General features: G+C 53.8%; 2 protein-coding genes across 2 annotated transcripts in view; both read left to right on the top strand.

Moving 5' to 3' along the window:
• The first annotated feature begins 262 nt into the window (after window positions 1–262).
• KCNK16 (potassium two pore domain channel subfamily K member 16) lies at window positions 263–10,809 on the top strand. Its single transcript, XM_038760867.1, has 8 exons — window positions 263–475; window positions 4,928–5,042; window positions 7,153–7,319; window positions 7,668–7,833; window positions 8,738–8,958; window positions 9,831–9,930; window positions 10,523–10,606; window positions 10,691–10,809. The coding sequence occupies exons 1-8, from the start codon at window positions 263–265 to the stop codon at window positions 10,807–10,809; spliced, it is 1,185 nt and encodes a 394-aa protein (XP_038616795.1).
• A 6,310-nt stretch (window positions 10,810–17,119) lies between these two features.
• KCNK17 (potassium two pore domain channel subfamily K member 17) overlaps window positions 17,120–18,221 on the top strand; it is a 28,791-nt gene continuing 27,689 nt past the window's right edge. Inside the window, exon 1 of the mRNA XM_038761469.1 lies at window positions 17,120–17,446. Coding sequence (XP_038617397.1) covers window positions 17,120–17,446 — 327 coding nt within the window. The remainder of the gene's footprint in view (window positions 17,447–18,221) is intronic.

The following is an 18,221-nucleotide window of genomic DNA, read 5'->3' as shown; positions in this document are numbered from 1 at the left end:
GGACCCAGACTTGTTTGCCTTGGAGGCACTTAGCGTAGCAAGATGAGTCCAGCGTTGTTCAAACAGTGTCTCCCGCCTGCCCCTCCGGGCCGGGGAAGCCAGGGACGCCCCAGCCCCCGCCCGTCAGGGGCCGGTGCCCTTCCCTGGAAGGACATTAAACGGGTGAGCGCTCAGTGGGGACAACCGCTCCTTCCCCTGCCACTGGAGCAGCAGGAAAGAGAGGAGCGGGAGGAACCGGAGAAGCCAGAGGAGCAGGAGCACGATGCCTGACTTTGTGCTGGGCCAGTGGAAGATCAGCTGGACTCTGCCCCTGGCCCTGGGCTACCTTGGCTACCTGCTCCTGGGGGCCACCGTCTTCCAGCTGCTGGAGAAACAAGCCGAGGCCCAGTCCCGAGTCCAGTTCCAAATAGAGAAACTCCAGTTCCTGGAGAATTACACGTGCCTGGATCGGCAGGCCCTGGAACAGTTTGTGCAGGTGAGGTCGGGGGCTTGGGGTGGGGGGCAGACAGGGATGGGCCGGGGGAGTGGGGAGTGGACCAGCAGCCTGGCCATGGTGCAATACACAGAATTAGCCCAATACAACAGAATTAGAAGACATGTTCCCTACCCATTAAGAGCTTACAGTCTAGAGGTCTCCCGAGCAAGAGCTTGTCGTGCGCTGGAATACCTAGAGCTGACCCATGCCCAAAGGAAGGAGTGGTCCCCGGCTGACGGGAGGGAGGGAAGGTTGTGAGGGGAGAGGCAGTCTGCACTGTAAAGAGAAGCAGCGTGACCTAGTGGAAAGAGAATGGGCCTGGGGGTGAAAGGACCAGGATTCTAATCTCGGTTCTGCCAGTCGCTTGCGGTGTGACCTTGGACAAGTCACTTCACTTCTCTGTGCCACAGTCTCCTCAACTGTAAAATGGGGCTTAAGTAGTTGTTCTCCCTCCTATTCCAGACTGTAAGCCCCATGTGGGACAAGGGACTGTGCCTGACCCAATTGACTTGTACCAACCCCAGAGCTTAGAACAGTGTTTGACACATAGTAAGAGTTTATCAAGGACCACAAAACAAGTAAAGGTAATGTCCTTGAGCTCACTCCCAGCAGGGAGCCTGGTCCCCTGGCTAGGAGGACCAGGAAACTCCCAGGATGGTCCTTATAAGAAGAATAATAATAATGGTATTTGTTAAGCACTTACTATGTGTCAAGAGCCCAGGCTTTGAAGTCGGAGGTCATGGGTTCAAATCCCGGCTCTGCCACTTGTCAGCTGTGTGACTTTGGGCAAGTCACTTGACTTCTCTGGGCCTCAGTGACCTCATCTGTAAAATGGGGATTAATGTGAGCCCCCCGTGGGACAACCTGATCACCTTGTAATCTCCCCAGGGCTTAGAACAGTGCTTTGCACATAGTAAGCACTGAATAAATGTCATTATTATTATTATTATTATTATTACTTAAGCACTGGGGTAGATACAAGCTAATCAGGTTGGACACAGTCCACGTCCCACAGGGGGCTCACAGCCTTAATCCCTACTTTACAGATGAGGTAACTGAGGTGCAGAGAAATGAAGTGACTTGCCCGAGGCCACACAGCAGACAAGTGGCGGAGCCAGAATTAGAACCCAGGTCCTTCTGACTCCCAGTGCTCTGTCCACTCTCCCAAGGGCTTAGTGCAGTGCTCAGCATCCAGCAGGCTTTCAGTAAGTAGTGGTGATGTCTCCTGTTCGGAAAAATGGATGCCCTTCAGTCCCGAGATCCCGACCTCAGAACATGAACGGAAGATTTATTTCTAGTGCTAGTGGCTTGCTCTGGGCCATTCTCACCCTCTGTTCTCTGCCAGTTGTGAACCCACTGGGGCCTTGAGGGCCACAGGGATTTAGGTGACCACTACAAAGAGGGTTTTACACACAGGACTCATTTGTCAGTCAGTCATTCGTTGGTATCTATTGAGTGCTTACAGCATGCGGAACACTAAGAACATTTAGAAAATCCAAGTGCCAGGGCCACACGGTATTCTGCCTTCTCAACTCCGGACTAATACAGTGACACCAAAGTCAACAGGGGGCCAGCTGGCTCCATGAAGGAGCTGCGCGAATCCGTTGGAGATTGGTGGCCAGTGGCACCCAAGCCAACATTAGTTCAGTTGGTTCCACGAAGGAGCTACGCGAATCCCTTCAAGGTTGGTGGTCAGTGATGCTAAAATCAGCAGGATGGCCGTTGGTCCAGTTATCAAGGGAGAGCTGGGATAATTCAGAGCTATCTCACTGTCTGGGATTACCAAACCACCCCCAAAGCTGCTCACATCCCCGTGACTTTCCCATCACTGTAGACAACACCACCGCCCAACCACCTTCCCAGTCTCAAAGCCCATAACCTTGGCGTTAACCTCCACTCTGAGTGGCTGGAGGATTGCAGGGCCGAATGGCGGCAAGGCTGAGATAGCAGCTGATGGACAGGCAGTTGACCGAAGCAGTGTGGCCTAATAGATAGAGCAAAGAAAGATCTGGGAGTCAGAAGGACCTGGGTTCTAATCCTGCCACCACTTGTCTGCTGGGTGTGACCCTGGGCAAGTCTATTCACTTCTCTGGGCCTCAGTTACTTCATCTGTAAAATGAGCATGAAGACTGTGAACCCCATGTGGGACAGGGACTATGTCCAACCCAATTCATTCATTCATTCTTTCATTCAATCGTATTTATTGAGCGCTTACTGTGTGCAGAGCACTGTACTAAGCGCTTGGGAAGTACAAGTTGGCAACATATAGAGACAGTCCCTACCCAACAGTGGGCTCACAGTCTAGAAGGGCTTTGGGGACCCTGGGGAGAAAAGGCACCGGCAACGCCTCGGGCTCCACGATCTCACACCAATGATCTTAAACCTACCCCAGCACTTAGTACAGTGCCTGGGACACAGTAAGCGCTTGCTGTGTGACTTTAAGCAAGTCATTTAACTCCTCTGGGCAACTGCTCTGTGTAACTTCTCTGAGTCTAAATTACCTCATCTGTAGAAAGGGGATTGAGACTGCGAACCCCACGAGGGAAAGGGACTGTGCCCAACCTGATTTGCTTGTATCCACCCCAGCGCTTAGTACAGTGTCTGGCACAAAGTGAGTACTTGCTGTGTGACCTTGGGCAAGTTACTTAACTTCTCTGTGCCTAAAAGGAGATTGAGACTTTGAGCCCCACGTAGGAAAGGGACTGTGTTCATCCCGATTGTTTCTATCCACCCCAGCACTTAGTACAGTGCCTGACACATAGTAAGCGCTTAACAAATACCTTTATTATCATTATTATTATGATTATTATCAAATACCACAATTTTAATTTTTCCGCCCATCGCCCGCAGACTGCTCTTCCAAAACGCCGTCAGACAGCAGCTGAGAACAGCTCTGTCTCTCCGCTCGAACCTCTCCTAAGAGCCTTGGACATCAGCCAATCAGTCAATCAATGGTATTTATTGAGCGCTTACTGTGTGCAGAGCACTGTACTAAGCGCTTGGGAGAGTACAATACAACAGAGTTGGTAGATACGTTCCCTGCCCACAGCGAGCTGACAGTCTAGAGAAGGGGACAAACATTAATAGAAACAATTTGTAAGATATAATGTATATATCTGGGCAAATAACAGCCCAAGGGGCCAAGGGGTGACCCCTCCCCACGGCCCCGACAGGAGCGGAGCCCTGTCCCTCTAAGGCTTAAAGGGAAACATCATGACCTAGTGGAGAAAGCACAGTCCTGGGAGTCAGAAGGTCATGGGTTCTAATTCTGCTCCGCCTCAATAATAACAATAATAATTATAGTATTTGTTAAGCGCTTACTGTGTGCCAGGCACTGTACTAAGCGCTGGGGTGGATACAAGCAAATTGGGCTGGACACAGTCCCTGTCTCACATGGTGCTCACAATCTTATTCCCCATTTTAGAGATGAGGTAAAGCAGGCCCAGAGAAGTGAAGTGGCTTGCCTAAGGTCACATAGCAAAGTGCTGGAGCCAGGATTAGAACCCATGACCTTTTGACTAGCAGGCCCATGCTCTACCCATTATGCTATGCTGTGTGACCATGGGCAAGTCACTTCACTTCTCTGGGCCTCTGTTACCTCATCTGTAAAATGGGGATTGAGATTGCGAGCTCCACGTGGGACAGGGACTGTGTCCAACCAGCTGTGCTTGTATCTACCCCAGTGCTCAGTATGGGGCCTGGCACATAGTAAGCACTTAGCAAGTGCTCTTATTATTGTTGTTATTATTATTATTATTATTTTTAGAGAGCTCAAAGGTATCAAACTTTCAAACTGTTTCTGTCATAATTGTCTCATCTCCCACTGTCCGTCACGCTGTCGGGAAGTTTCGTCTAATATCCACCTAAATCCCTCCTACCTCTTAGACCTATTTCTCAGCTAGTACTTTCTGGCCACAGCAATCCCCCAACCCTCCTGCTTCTTTCCCTTACTAATTCCTGCCTCCCTCTCCATGCCCCGATTCCCACCCCCCACCACCCCCATGCCGCAATCTTCCTCTCTTCATATCCGACAGTCACTTCCCCCCTTTCAAAGCCTTACTGAAGGCCCATCTCCTCCAAGAAGCCTTCCCTGACTACGCCCTCCTTTCCTCTTCTCCCACTCCCTTCTGCGACACCCTGACTCGCTCCCTTTATTCATCCCCCCTTCCCAGCTCCACAGCATTTATTTATACATCTGTCGTTAATTTATATTATTGTCTGTCTCCCCCTCTAGACTGTAAACTTGTTGTGGGCAGTTGATTGCCAAATGTTAAATTGTCCCCACCCAAGTGCTTAGTACAGTGCTCTGCACACAGTAAGCGCTCAGTAAATACAATCGACGGACTGACTACTGCCCTCCCTATGCCCCACTCGCCCCCACGCCTCAGTGGGCACCCCCGGCCCTGCCTCAGGCCTCGGCCTCAGCTTGGCTCTGCTCTGCCTCCGGCCCAGGTCATCATGGAAGCATGGGTGAAGGGCGTTAACCCCAAGGGCAACTCTACAAACCCCAGCAACTGGGATTTCAGCAACTCCTTCTTCTTCGCCGGGACTGTGGTCACCACCATCGGTAAGGCTGGGAGTGGGCGGGGCGGTGGGCTCAGAGGGAAGCCCCCCAAGAGGCAGGGGATGGTGCTAACCTATTAGCTATGAGTCACGGGGGGGGACCAGTAACAAGGGATTTGGGGAGGAACTTGCAAAGGGAAGGAATGATCGAGCACACGTTCATCCATTCAGTTGTTTTATTGAGCGCTTACTGTGTGCAGAGCACTGTACTAAGCACTTGGAACACGCTCTAAGCCCCCAGCAGGCCGTGGAGCGAAAACGGGGTGCAGGAAGGCCTGGCCAGCCTGATTATTACCAGGCCCCATCGTGGGTCAGGAGAGAGCCACTCCTGCTGCTGTTGCCTGGTTGTCTAGCTTCCAGGTGGTCTACACTTGTCCAGTACTGACCCAATACTGACCCGGAGCCAGCCATCTTTATGTCTGCCATTTTTCACCCCCAGTCTCCCTATACCCCGGTTCCTGCCACCGAGTTCCACGGTTCACACAACGCACCTGTGCTGACGGGGACACGGGATGGGAGGGAAATGGCTCTGGAGAGAGCAGAGTGTCAGGGGCTCCTCCCGGGGTGCTCAGATGAGCTTGGCGTCCTCCTGCAAAATGGGGTTCAGGACGCCATCACCTCACTCTGCATGCCCAGAGTAATAATAATTGTGGCATTTGTTGTTGATGATGATGATGGTATTTGTTTAGTGCTTACCATGTGTCAAGCACTGTTCTAAGTGCTGGGGTAGCTACCAGGTAAACAGGTTGGATATAGTCCCTGTCCCACATGGGGCTCACAGTCTAAATCCCCATTTTCCAGATGAGGTAACTGAGGTCTAGAGAAGTGGAGTGACTTGCCCAAGGTCACACAGGAGACAAGTGGCGGAGTCAGAATCAGAACCCAGGTCCTTCTGATTCCCAGGCCCGAGTTCTATCACCTAAGCCACGGTGCTTCTCTAGCGTAATGACACGTGACCGCATCTCATGGGGTGGTATTCCCCAGGGCTGTCTGTGTCCGGCCTAGCCCCAACCCGGCTGCTGTGGACAGCAGGTGAGAGTCCCATCTGCTGGGACCAGCCAAGGGATAAACCACCCGTCAAACCGCAATCTGACACTCCTTTTCCTAATAATAATAATAATAGTATTTGTTAGTGCTTTCAGTGTGCTGAGCACTGTTCAAAGTTCTGGGGCAGATATAAGCTAATCAAATTGAACACATCCCTGTCCCATGTGGGACTCCCATCCCATCCCAAGGGGCAAGGAAAGCCAGCTACAGCTGCCCACCCTGCCTATCTGCCCAAAAAGCTTGGGGCGGGTCGTGGGTGGCTCCTCCATCGTCTGGCCTTGATGCCTTTCCCAAGATTGGTGAGGGCAGACTTGTCCTCTCAAATGTTTCTAGAACAGTCAGTCAGTCAGTCAGTCAGTCAGTTGTATTCATTGAACACTTACTGTGTGCAGAGCATTGTACTAAAGCTTGGGAAAATACAATATTACAGATATTCCCCCAAGCTGGTAGCCTCTGAGCATACTCCGGACCTGGGGGCTCACCCACAGCAGATCGTGTCGACCTCTAGGGCCTTGGCCTCTCCATCACCTCCAGGGCCCTGGGTGGGCACCAGACACCCCAGTGTCCACTGCAGGGGGGTCCTCAATTACCCCAGCACTGGAGCTTCCATCGCAGGGGGGAGCCCTGATTACTCTGGCAGTGGAACTTACCCTGCAGGGTGGCCCTCTCTCTAGTACCCTGGCTCTGACCTGGTGCCCAATCCAGCAGGGCACACAGGACCCGCCGTCTTTCCCTCAGTTGGAGCAGCAAGATCCTGGGGCAGGCCCAGACCAAGGGGTTCGTTGCCCAGGTTTATTCAATCCTTTATTCACCCACAGCCTGATATATGTAGGCCCTGGGCCAACCAACTAGTGGATAATCTGGACGACAATTCTTGTGTTTCATTCTCTCTGTTTGGAAGGCGTGAGGGCCCGCGGCTGGGGCTTTCCCGATGCCCCCCCCCCGTCCACGACCTCTCCGTCCGGGCACAATCCTTTCCTCCGCAGGGCCGGTTTGACGGACTTCTCCTGCTGGTCTGCCCCAGGCCCAGTCTGAGCCAGCTCTCCCCACACTCCCGCCCGCTGCAGGCTATGGGAACCTGGCCCCCAGCACAGGGGCGGGCCAGGTGTTCTGCATCTTCTACGCACTGTTTGGCGTGCCGCTCAATCTGACCTTCCTCAACCACCTGGGAAAAGGCCTCAGCGCCCACCTGGCTCTGCTGGACACCTGGGGACACCAGACGGGACGCTCTCGGGTATGGCCGCTTCCCCACAACCGGCTCATGTGCCCCCCGGGACCCTCCCCCACCTCACCGCCCTGCCTCTCTGGGCCTGCTTCTTCCTCGTCTCCCTTCCCACCCTGCCCCACCTGCAGATGGGGGCAAGACCACCCTCAGGGCCCCACTGTGGGCCATCCAATTTCCATTCCCATCAGGGAGATGGGCCACATAGACGCCGAGAAGGAAACATGAAGATGTGAGAGACGAGCACAGAGGAAGGGACAGGCCATAGCACCACGGCGAGGGGTGGCCCCAGTTGGGCAGGATGAGTCCGGGTGGCCCCCCCACCCATTCCCTGAGGCCGGCTGCCGTCCCCTCCCCCAGGTCCTGCGGACTCTGGCCCTGTTGGTCTTCCTAGCGGCCGGGACCCTCCTCTTCCTCGTCTTCCCCCCCATGATTTTCAGCTCTGTGGAAGGGTGGAGCTTCGGCGAAGGTTTCTACTTTGCCTTCATCACCCTCAGCACCATCGGCTTCGGGGATTACGTCGTAGGTAATGGAGAGGGGGAGGGGGAGGGTGGGGAGGGACAAGACCCACCGCCCCTCACCCGACCCCAGAGTTGGGTCTCCCCATTCCATCAGCTCCCACTGAACCCCAGAATTCCTTCACTCGGATCCCGCTGACACCCTGTCCCCCCACTGGTTGGGGAGGCTGAGCATGGTGGAAAACTGGGGTGGGTGGGGGGATAGTCCACACAGATGCCCATCGCACTCCATGCCCCAGTGGGAACACCACTGGCAGCAACGAGAGAGGAAGCAGATGGCACCGGACCAGCCACTAGTCCAGAATCCATTCCTCTGCACAGGACCCAGGATGGTCTGGAATTCCCAAACAGAGCATCCATTTCGAGCCCCCTTGGTCCCTGACCTATTGTCCAGAGGACCCACTAAGACCCCCACTCTGGGTGGAGAAGGAAGACAATGGCTTAACCACAGTGCTATCAATCAGTTGTATTTGTTGAGCACTTCCTGTGTGCAGAGCACTGTACTAAGCGCTTGGAAGAGTACAATACAACAATATAGCACACATTCCCTGCCCAAGATGAGCTTACATCTGCTCATTCATTCATTCAAAAAAATTTACTGAGCACTTACTGTGTGCAGAACACTCTACTAAGCTCTTGGGAGAGTACACTATAACTATATAGCTGTCACATCCCCTGCCTACAGTGAGCTTAGTCTACCAGGATAATAAACACACCCTACACACCCACAAAATACACACTACACACACACAAAATCCCTCTATAGACAGGGGGCCCCAACTCAGGACCTCAGAGGGGAGGCTGAGATGAGAGTCCTGTCGTGGTCCTGGGATAAGCCGGGGGGGAGGGGGGGTCTCTCTTGTGGGGAGGGTCTCGGGGACCTCCGTCTAACGGGGGTCTCCCTGCCTACAGGCACCGACCCCAACAAGCACTACATCTCCGTGTACCGGAGCCTGGCCGCCATCTGGATCATCTGTGGCCTGGTCTGGCTCGCCCTCGTCTTCAACTTGGCCTCCAGCCTGGTGGAGAAGTTCCTGCAACTTCACCTGGACGGCGCTGAGCGTGGGCCTGCTGAACAGGTCGAGGGGGCCCTCAGAAAGCGACAGGAGCACGCCGGCCGCAACAAAATCCGCGTTGGTCCCTGAGGAGGCCACCCCAACACAGCCACCCCTAGCCCTGATGCCTCACTCCCTTCCCCCTTCCTTCCCTCTGTCCTTCCTGCCCTTCTTCCTGCCCTTGCTTCCCTCCTTCCTTCCTTCGCTCCCCTCCTTCCTTCCTTCTTTCCCTTCCTTCCCTCCCTTCCTTCTTTCCCTTCCTCCTTCCCTTTACTCCCTTCTCTTCCTTCCCTCTCTTCCCTCCCTCCTTCCCTCCTCTTCTTCCCTCCCTACCCTCTCTCCCTCATTCCCTTTGACCTCCCTCCCTCTCATCTTCCTTTCCTCCCTCCCATCCTTCCTTCCTTCCATCATTCCTTCTTTCCTTCCTTTCTCTCTCTATTCTTCCCTCCACCTTCCTCCCTCCTTCCTGGTCCTCCCCTCACTTCTTCCTTCCCCCTCCTTCTTCCTTCCCTTCCTCCCACCTTCTTCCCTCCTTCTTCTTTTCCTTCCTCCTTGCTCCCTCTTCCCAGTATACCCTCCCTGCATGCACCCCCCGCCAAGGGGGCCCCCAGGCAAAACACTGTATCTCACACAGCAGAGCCACTCTCCCAAGTTCAGAGCTATTTTCAGAGAGAGGGAAACATTTCCAGCTTCAAAGACGGCAGAACCCCGAGACTGGCAGGGAAAGTCCAGCAGCCAGCTCCGTGCCTCAGCCCGGCTCCAAACCGACTGTCAGATGGGAGCAGGAGTGGGAAGGGGGGGTACCATCCCCAGGACTCTTACCCAGAACCCTCAACTCCTTGTGGAGCCACTGTTGCAGTCCCGGGGCTCTGTCCAGGCCCAGCTCCTGGCCCGAGAGTTAGGGGAGGGGGCGGTGACCGATAACTGGACCTCTGACCCTCTTGAGGAAGGATGTTCACCCCACGGACCCTCTGAGTCTCCTGTCGCCGCTGTCGGAGAGGACCCCAGGCCCAGGGGATCATCGGTCTGCCCTACACTGGGCCACTCAAGGTCTCCTGAGTGGGAACTTGGGCAGCTTGCAGAGAGAGAACTGGCCTCTTTCTGGTTCACTGGTCTGTGCCCACCCAACCATGACCCCTGCCCTGAGATGGGGGAGTGACTCCGGGACCCCGGAGACCCAGGACACTGGCAGAGGAGGGAGAGCCCATCTGCCCCCACCAGCTCCAGGGTCGGCTTGAGTTGGGGATCCGGACCTTAGGAGCTTCTAAGAGTTTCCAGTCCCCTCCCCACCTCCACCATCAGCTCTCCGAACTCCCTTCCCCCTCAAGAAAACCAGGGAGAGCAAAGCGACAGCGACCCAGAGATATCAATCAATGGTTTTTACTGAGGGCTCACTGTGGGCTGAGCACTTAGAGAACAGTACAATTGGTTGACGTGATCCCTGCCTACAAGGAACTTACAATCTAGGGGGAAAAGTTGTCCTCAGACCACCCAGTGCCTCGTCTTGAGCCCATCACCCACTGACCCTACCCCGGGGGCTTCCAGGTAAGTTCTGAGACTCCAGCCTTGACTTGATGTGGGGTGGAGACTTCCAGGAGAGGAGGGCAGCTCCCAGCTCCCGTTACCCACCCGGTCTCCACAGGACATGTCCCGGCTCCAGCCCACGAGGTGGAACAGCGCCGCAGGATACGGAAGCCAAGGGAATCTCAGGACGTCACCCAGTCCAGTCTCCCACCTCTAGCTTCCAAGCCCTGATACCAGACCCCCTAAGGCTTCCCAGGGACCTCCACCCCCTCGGGCCTCACTCCAGCACGAGCTCCTGAGGCAGACTATCTCTCAATGCAGGACAGGGGAAGAGACTTTGTAAACAACGTGCTTCTGGAGAGGGAAGCCATCTCAGGAAGCGGACTAGAGAGCTGCCTGAGGTAGGGCAGGCCAAGGGGCAGGGCGAGGAACAGGATAGGAGTAGGATGAGGGGCAAGCTAAAGGGCAGGGTGAGTGTAAGCCGCGGGCAGGCCAAGGGACATGATGAGGGCAGGCCGAGGGACAGGAAAAGGGGCAGGCCAAGTGGCAGACAGACCTAATACAGGAATAGCTATTCTACAGAGAAATAATAATTATGGTATTTGTTAGGCACTGTACAAAGTGGTAGAGTGGATACAAGCAAATTAGTTTGGACACAGTCCCTGTTCTATGTGGGGCTCACAAGGATGAGCTGTTCCCCTTCTATACTGAGGACCTTACTCGGGAAACGGACTGAAGCCATAGGAAGGGGGATTGCAGTTAGACAACAAGTTATGACCCTCCTGTGAGTGATTCTGAGGGGCAGCCGTGGAATTGAATAATAGTAACAATAAAAATGGTATTTGTTAAGCGCTTACTATGTGCCAAGCACTGTTCTAAGCACTGGAGTGGATGCAAGGTAATCGAGTTGTCCCACCTGGGGCTCACAGTCTTAATCCCCATTTTACAGATGAGGTAACTGAGGCACAGAGAAGTTAAGTGACTTGCCAAAATTCACATAGCTGATAAATGGCGGAGCCAGGATTAGAACCCACGACCTCTGACTCCCAAGCCTGTGCTCTTTCCACTAAGCCATGCTGAGGAAGCACGTCTGGGCTGGTGTCAATGTGATTCTGCCTGGAAACTAGGGGATGGATTTATTATTATTATTATTATTATTATGGTATTTGTTAAGCGCTTACTATGTCCCAGGCACTGGGGTAGATACAAGATAATCAGGTTGGATTCAGTCCCTGCCCCACACAGGGCTCACAGTCTTCATCCCCATTTTACAGATGGGGGAACTGGGGCACCGAGAAGTGAAGTGACTTCCTCACGGTCACCCAGAGGACAAGTGGTTTAGAACCCAGGTCCTTCTGACTCTTAGGCCTGTGCGCTATCCACCAAACCGCAGTGTTTATTGCTCACGGTTCTTTCCAGTCTGTGGGACTGTTCCTCCCTGCGACGGCTCTCTGCCTCCTTTGGGGTCACCACTTGGGAATTCCCGGGTAATAAAACTGGGCAGCAGGAGGGGGCTTGTCCTGCTGATCCTCTGACTCTCTGAGGACAGAGGGCAGAAACAAACCCTGAGCATCCTGCCTCTCTTCCTTGTCCCCGTCTTTGAGGTGGAGGGGGGAGGTCTTGGGATGCTGAATCTGGGGGACCTCTGGACAGATCCGGGGGGCGGGGAGGGGGTGGTCTCTAAGTCCAGAACCCAAGAGGAGGGAGAGGGAATGCTCTGGAAAGGGAGTGGGATGTGAGGCAGTCAGTTAGTCGATCATATTTAATGAGCACTTCCGATGTGCAGAGCACTGTAATAACAATAATAATTATTATAGTATTTGTTTAGCACTTACTATGTGCCAGGCACTATACCAAGCGCTGGGGTAGATACAAGCAAATCGGGTCGGACACAGTCCCTTCCCACATAAATAATGATGGCATTTGTTAAGCGCTTGCTACGTGCAGAGCACTGTTCTAAGCGCTTAGGAGGTTACAAGGTGATCAGGTTGTCCCACGTGGGACTCACAGTCTTCATCCCCACTTTACAGATGAGGTAACTGAGGCCCAGAGAAGTGAAGTGACTTGCCCAAAGTCACACAGCTGACAAGTGGCAGAGCCGGGATTTGAACCCATGACCTCTGACTCCGAAGCCCGGGCTCTTTCCTCTGAGCCGCACTTTCCCACACGGGGCTCACAGTCTCCGTTCCCATTTTACAGATGAGGCAACTGAGGCACCAAGAAGTGAAGTGATTTGCCCAAGGCCGCACAGCGGGCAAGCGACAGAACCAGCATTAGAACGCATGACCTTCCAACTCCTAGACCTGGGCTCGATCCAGTATAACATGCTGCTTCTCAAGTGCTGTACTAAGCACTGTCCTAAGTGCTTGGGAGAGTACAATATAACAGACACATTCCCTGCCCACAACGAGCTTACAGTCTAGGGCGTTGAGGGAGTGGGCAGGGGACTGGACGCTGAGGAGGTCAGTACCATTTCTGCCAGGAGAAACCAACCTGCAGAGCTGGGCTGAATGAGGGTCCCGGGGTTGGCAGTGCCACCTCACCCATGTTATCAGCGCTTTTCGGCTTCTTTCGCCTCGCTCGGGCCTGCAGTGGGTTGTGAGTGATGCCCTGGGCGAGAGGATGGAGCAGCTGGAGCAGCTGGCGAGAGGAAGCCGGGTACCAAATCCTGCCCCGGGAATGCTGCCAAAATCTATGTCCCCTACCTATCCCATCGGTCCCTTTTGTGCCAATGGGCCAATCCATAATATTTACTAAACAGTTACTCTAAGCAGAACTATAATCTTGGGAGAGGATAATAGAGCTAGTAGACATGGTCCCTGCCCTTAAGAAGCTTACAGTGGGGGAGCCATGCTAAAATATGAGTAGGGGAAAGCAACAATAAAAGAGTTGAAAGGTATAAGAGCCAGAATGGGGAGGAAGCAGGTGACACCCAAATGCTAAGGAGTTAGAACTCAACTGCATAGTGTAAAAATGGCAGTAGGAGGGAAATAGGGTGGGAGATGAGAGATTAGTCAGGAAAGGCTTCCTGGAGGAGATGTGATTTCAGAGGAGCTTTGAAGATGAAGAGACCAGGGCTTCAGTGGATGTGAGGCAGGAGGGAATTCCAGGTGGGAGGGAGTGTGAGGGCAATTGAGCACAGCGAGTAGGGGGGTGTTTGGAGGAGCGAAGTGTGGATTGTAGTGGGAGGGGAGAGAGGATAGGGTTTAGAACTGACCGGTTTCCCCACCCCCCCATTCCTGTCCCATCCCCCACGCTTTGTAATGGGGAGAGATGAAGCTAGGGAAGAAGTCATGCAGGGTCTGAGAGCAGGAAAATAATAATAATGATGGTATTTGTGAAGTGTCAGGCACTGTATCGAGTTGTACACAGTCCCCGTCCCATGCGGGGCTCGTATTCTCCATCTCCATTTTCCAGATGAAGTGACTGAGGTGCAGTGAAGTGAAGTGAGTTGCCCAAGGTTACACAGCAGACAAGTGGAAGAGCCGGAATTAGAACCCATGACCTTCTGATTCCCAGACCAGTGCACTTTGTAGTAAGCCGTGGGCTTTTCAATTGTGCATCCGTCTCCCTGCAGGAGCAGAGCATGGCAAAGAGCAAGTTGGGGCTGGGCCTCCTTTTCTCCCTCCCTTCCTTCTTTCCCCTCTCCCTTCCTCTCTTCTTCCCTCTCCTTTCCTACCTCCCTCTTTCTTTCCTTTCCTCCCTCCCTCCTTCTCTCCCTCCCTCCCTCTTCACTTATGGTATTTGTTAAGAACTTACTATGTGCCGGGCACTTTTCCAAGCACTGGGGATAAATATAATCAGGTTGGACACAGTCCATGTCTAACAGTCTTACGGTCTTAATCCCCATTTTACAGATGAGGTAACTGAGACTCAGAGAGGTGAAGCAACTTGCCCAAGGTGACACAACAAAGTGGTGGAAACGGAATTAGAACCCAGGTCCTTCTAACGCGCAGACCCGTGCACTAGTCACTAGGCCATGGTATCTCTCTCTTCCTCCCTCTTCTCCTCCCTTTCTCTCTTTCCCCACCTCCCTCCCTCCCAAGCCGAACTCCAAGCTCAGACCGGTGGGGAATGTGAGAGGGGAGCCGCCACGGACGGACAGACGGATGGATGGGCAAACAGTCCTTTGGAGGAGCAGGGCGGCTAAGATGGAAGTCTTTGAGCCTTGGGTCTCCTTCCGGAGCCGGATTCCGAGCTGAGCCGGTGGGCTGAGCCAGCAGCCGGGGCCAGAGCCGGCGGTTCCCAGGAGTCTGAAGCAGTCCGGTCAGGCCCTTCAGGACCACTAGGCTCCCTGGGGAGATGTTTCCGTGAGCAACTCCAAGGAGACTGAGCTGATCCCACCACAGGGCCAGAGCCCTCCGGACACGTGGCCCGTTTGAGGATTTGGCCGAGTTTCAGCTGTCAGGAGCAGCTGGGTCTGGTCTGCTGTGTGAACTCCACCGGGGGTGGGGAAGGGAAGAGAAAACAGACTCCCCCAAAGCCCTACTAAAATCTCATCTCCTCTAGGAAGCCTTCCCTGACTAACCTCTCACCTCCCCACCCTATTCTCCCTCCCTTCTGCATCACCTATGCACCCACCAGCTGAGCCTTTGTATACTCACCCCACCCCCAGCCCCATAGCACAACACATAGGTCCATATCCTTATTTTGTGCCTCTCCCACTGTCCGCAATTTATTTGAATGCCTGTCTCCCCTGTAAGCTCCTAAAGGGCAGAAAACCACCTACCAACTGTATTGTATTCTCCATGTGCTCTCCATGTAGAAAGCGCTCAATAAATACCATTAATCAATTGACTGGGGAGGGCTCTGCAGTCCAATGTCTCTGGAGCATTGTCACCTCGCCAGTTGAAATTTCCTTCATTCACGGAATTTCTGCGATTTTAATTCTGTTCTAATAAATGAGCTATCACAAATACTCAAGAGACCCAGGTCCAGGCCAGAAGAGTGTTGGCGAGGGGAATGGCTCCCACAGAGAACAGCAGGCCCAGTTGGTTTGGGGTGGTGGGGGGAGTGCGGAGAAAGCGGCAGGCCCAGAGGGGGCACAGAGAAGAGTAGGCCCAGGGGGGCATGGAGAACAGCTGGCCTAAGGTGAAGTGGTGTGGCATGGGGCACAAAAAACATCAGGCCCAGGTAAGTGGGGCGACATGGAGAGCGTCAGGTCCAGAGAGGGCCCAGAGAAGAGCAGACTTCTGGAAAAGGGGTGGTTCACAGAGAAGAACAGGCCTGAGGCAGAGGGGGAGGGCCACAGAGAACAGCAGCCAGACAAGAGCCAAAGCAGCAGCAGGCAATGAGGGTTTCGCCTAGCAAACCCAGGGACATGGGGGTCAGAGCAGCTACCCAGGGCCCAGATGTTCCCACTTGGATGTTCCCAAGGCCAAAATTAGCACTGGACTCTTGGAAACAGACATGGGGGAGGAAAGGGAACAGGGCTGTTTCAGCCCAGGGCCTGAGGAGATTTTCTCAGTTGCCTTGACCCTCTCAGTTTTGACTTCCCGCTCTCCTACACATTGTGTAAAATCACTAGTAATAATAATAATAATGATAGTGGTAGTTGTTAAGCCCCTACTGTGTGCCAGGCACCATACTAACCGCTGGAATGGATACAATCAAATCGAGTTGGACACAGTCCCTGTCCCACATGGACCTCACAGCCTAAGAGGGAGAGAGGACAGATATTTTATCTCCATTTTGCATATGGGGAAACTGAGCCACAGAGAACTTAAGTGACTTGCCTGAGAACACACAGCAGGCAAGGAAAGGAACTAGGATTTAGAGGCCTGGTTTCCTAACACCAGAACTCATTCCCTTTCTGAGGGTTCCCTTTGTCATGGATTCAGGATTATTCACCTGGGCAGTGGAGCAAGGTGCCTGTTGTTTCTAGGGGTTGAAGTTAGTCTACCTGAATGCCCACCTGGTTGCCCAGTAGAGCTGCCCAAACTACCCACCTGGCACCCCTAGGACATTTTCAGGGTTCCAGCTGGATCCAGCCAGTCACCTGTCCCACTAGGACTAGCCATCAGACCCTTAAAGCTCTCTGAGTCCAACGTGGGCAGCCCAGAGCCCTGCAAAGTCAGCTTCCTCAGGCCTCTGGGCTCCCAAACTGGGCTAACAATCTCCCAGAGGTGGAGCCTACCTTGTTATCAAAAGCTCCTGGTTTGAAAATCACACCTGGCAGTTGGCACAGGTGCATGTTATTTGCACATTGCACCTGGATGCTCCTAGCCCCAGTTTTACTGCTCCTGTGCCCTGTCCTCCAATTCCTTCTCTCCCCATCTGCATCCCTTCCACCCCACTCCACATCTCCTTTCTCTCTCCCATCCTCCTCCTCCTCCTTCTCTCCTCATCCTCCTCCTCCTTCCCCACATGCTCCTTCTCTTCCCCTTCTTCTCCTCTCGTCCTCCTCCTCCCCTCATCCTCCTCATCCCTTCCTTCTCCTTCCCACATTCTCCTCCCCCTCCAAATCCCCCTTCCTCCTCCTTCTCCATCTTGCACCCCCCTCCTATTCCTCCCCTCCCTTCTTGATCCTTCTTTCCCTTCCTTATCTTCCCCCTCCTTCTCCTTCTCCTCCTCCTCCCCTGGACTGGGAGCAATCAAAGTCAGAACTCTCGCTGTGTGGGCGGAGGACAGGGCCAGGGGTGGGAGGAGGTCCCGCACAATTAGGGGGCACAGCTTAGTGAGCCCCCGAGTTTCAGAGAAAGCCTCCAATTGGAAGATGCCCCTTCCATCCTTCGGTAGCCGCTGCAGCCCGGCACCGGTCCCTCCCGCTCATAATCCTCGACGCTGGACAGCCAGTATCGGACGGGCCGCTCCATACTGCACCATGTTCAGGCGGCGAGGCAGAGGATGCCCAGTGACCGGGACGACGACAATGCTGCTGCTGCTGGGCTACCTGGGCTACCTGGCGCTGGGCACAGCCGTGTTCTGGGCCCTGGAGGGCGGCGCCCAGCGCCAGGCTGGACAGAGTCTGCAGCTGGACCGCTGGGCCCTTCTACGCAACCACACCTGTCTGGATCCCGCAGCACTGGACAAGCTCATCAAGGTTGGGGAAAGGGCACCCTGGGGGGCAATGAGCAGAGAGGGGGGTCTTGGGGCATAGGAGGGCCCAGGGCAAGGTGCGGAGGGGCAACCTGGGAATGGGGAGAGGATAGGAGGCACTTAGGTCATGGGTTCAAATCCCGGCTCCGCCAATTGTCAGCTGTGTCACTTTGGGCAAGTAACTTAACTTCTCTGGGCCTCAGTTCCCTCATCTGTCAAATGGGGATTAAGACTGTGAGCCCCCCCGTGGGACAACCTGATTGCCTTGTATCCTCCCCAGTGCTTAGAACAGTGCTTGGCACATAGTAAGTACTTAAAAAATGCCATCATTATTATGGCTAGCTCTCTTCCTCCCTTCAAGGCCCTACTGAGAGCTCACCTCCTCCAGGAGGCCTTCCCAGACTGAGCCCCCTCCTTCCTCTCCCCCTCCTCCCCCTCTTCATTCCCCCCACCTTACCTCCTTCCCTTCCCCAAAGCCCCTGTGTATATATATATATATATATATATGTGTGTGTGTTTGTACGTATTTATTACTCTATTTTACTTGTACATATCTATTCTATTTATTTTATTTTGTTAATATGTTTTGTTTTGTTGTCTGTCTTCCCCTTCTAGAATGTGAGCCCACTGTTGGGTAGGGACCGTCTCTATATGTTGCCAACTTGTACTTACTGCACACAGTAAGCACTCAATAAATACGATTTATTATTATTATTATCTGTGCCTCAGTTCCCTCATCTGTAAAATGAGGATGAAGACTCTGAGTCCCCCGTGGGACA

Source organism: Tachyglossus aculeatus, chromosome 19 (assembly GCF_015852505.1).
Source record: "Tachyglossus aculeatus isolate mTacAcu1 chromosome 19, mTacAcu1.pri, whole genome shotgun sequence".
Lineage (NCBI taxonomy): Eukaryota > Metazoa > Chordata > Mammalia > Monotremata > Tachyglossidae > Tachyglossus > Tachyglossus aculeatus.
The sequence above is the reverse complement of the archived record's forward strand: the minus strand, read 5'-3'. Positions and strand labels throughout refer to the sequence as shown.

Bases quoted from the DNA above. Each gene is read 5' to 3' on its own strand.
- KCNK16 (XM_038760867.1), top strand. From the start codon at position 263: ATGCCTGACTTTGTGCTGGGCCAGTGGAAGATCAGCTGGACTCTGCCC. The intron at 7,834-8,737 runs GTAATGGAGAGG...CCCTGCCTACAG, and splicing joins CTTCGGGGATTACGTCGTAG to GCACCGACCCCAACAAGCAC. The intron at 9,931-10,522 runs GTCTCCTGAGTG...CGGTCTCCACAG, and splicing joins CCTACACTGGGCCACTCAAG to GACATGTCCCGGCTCCAGCC.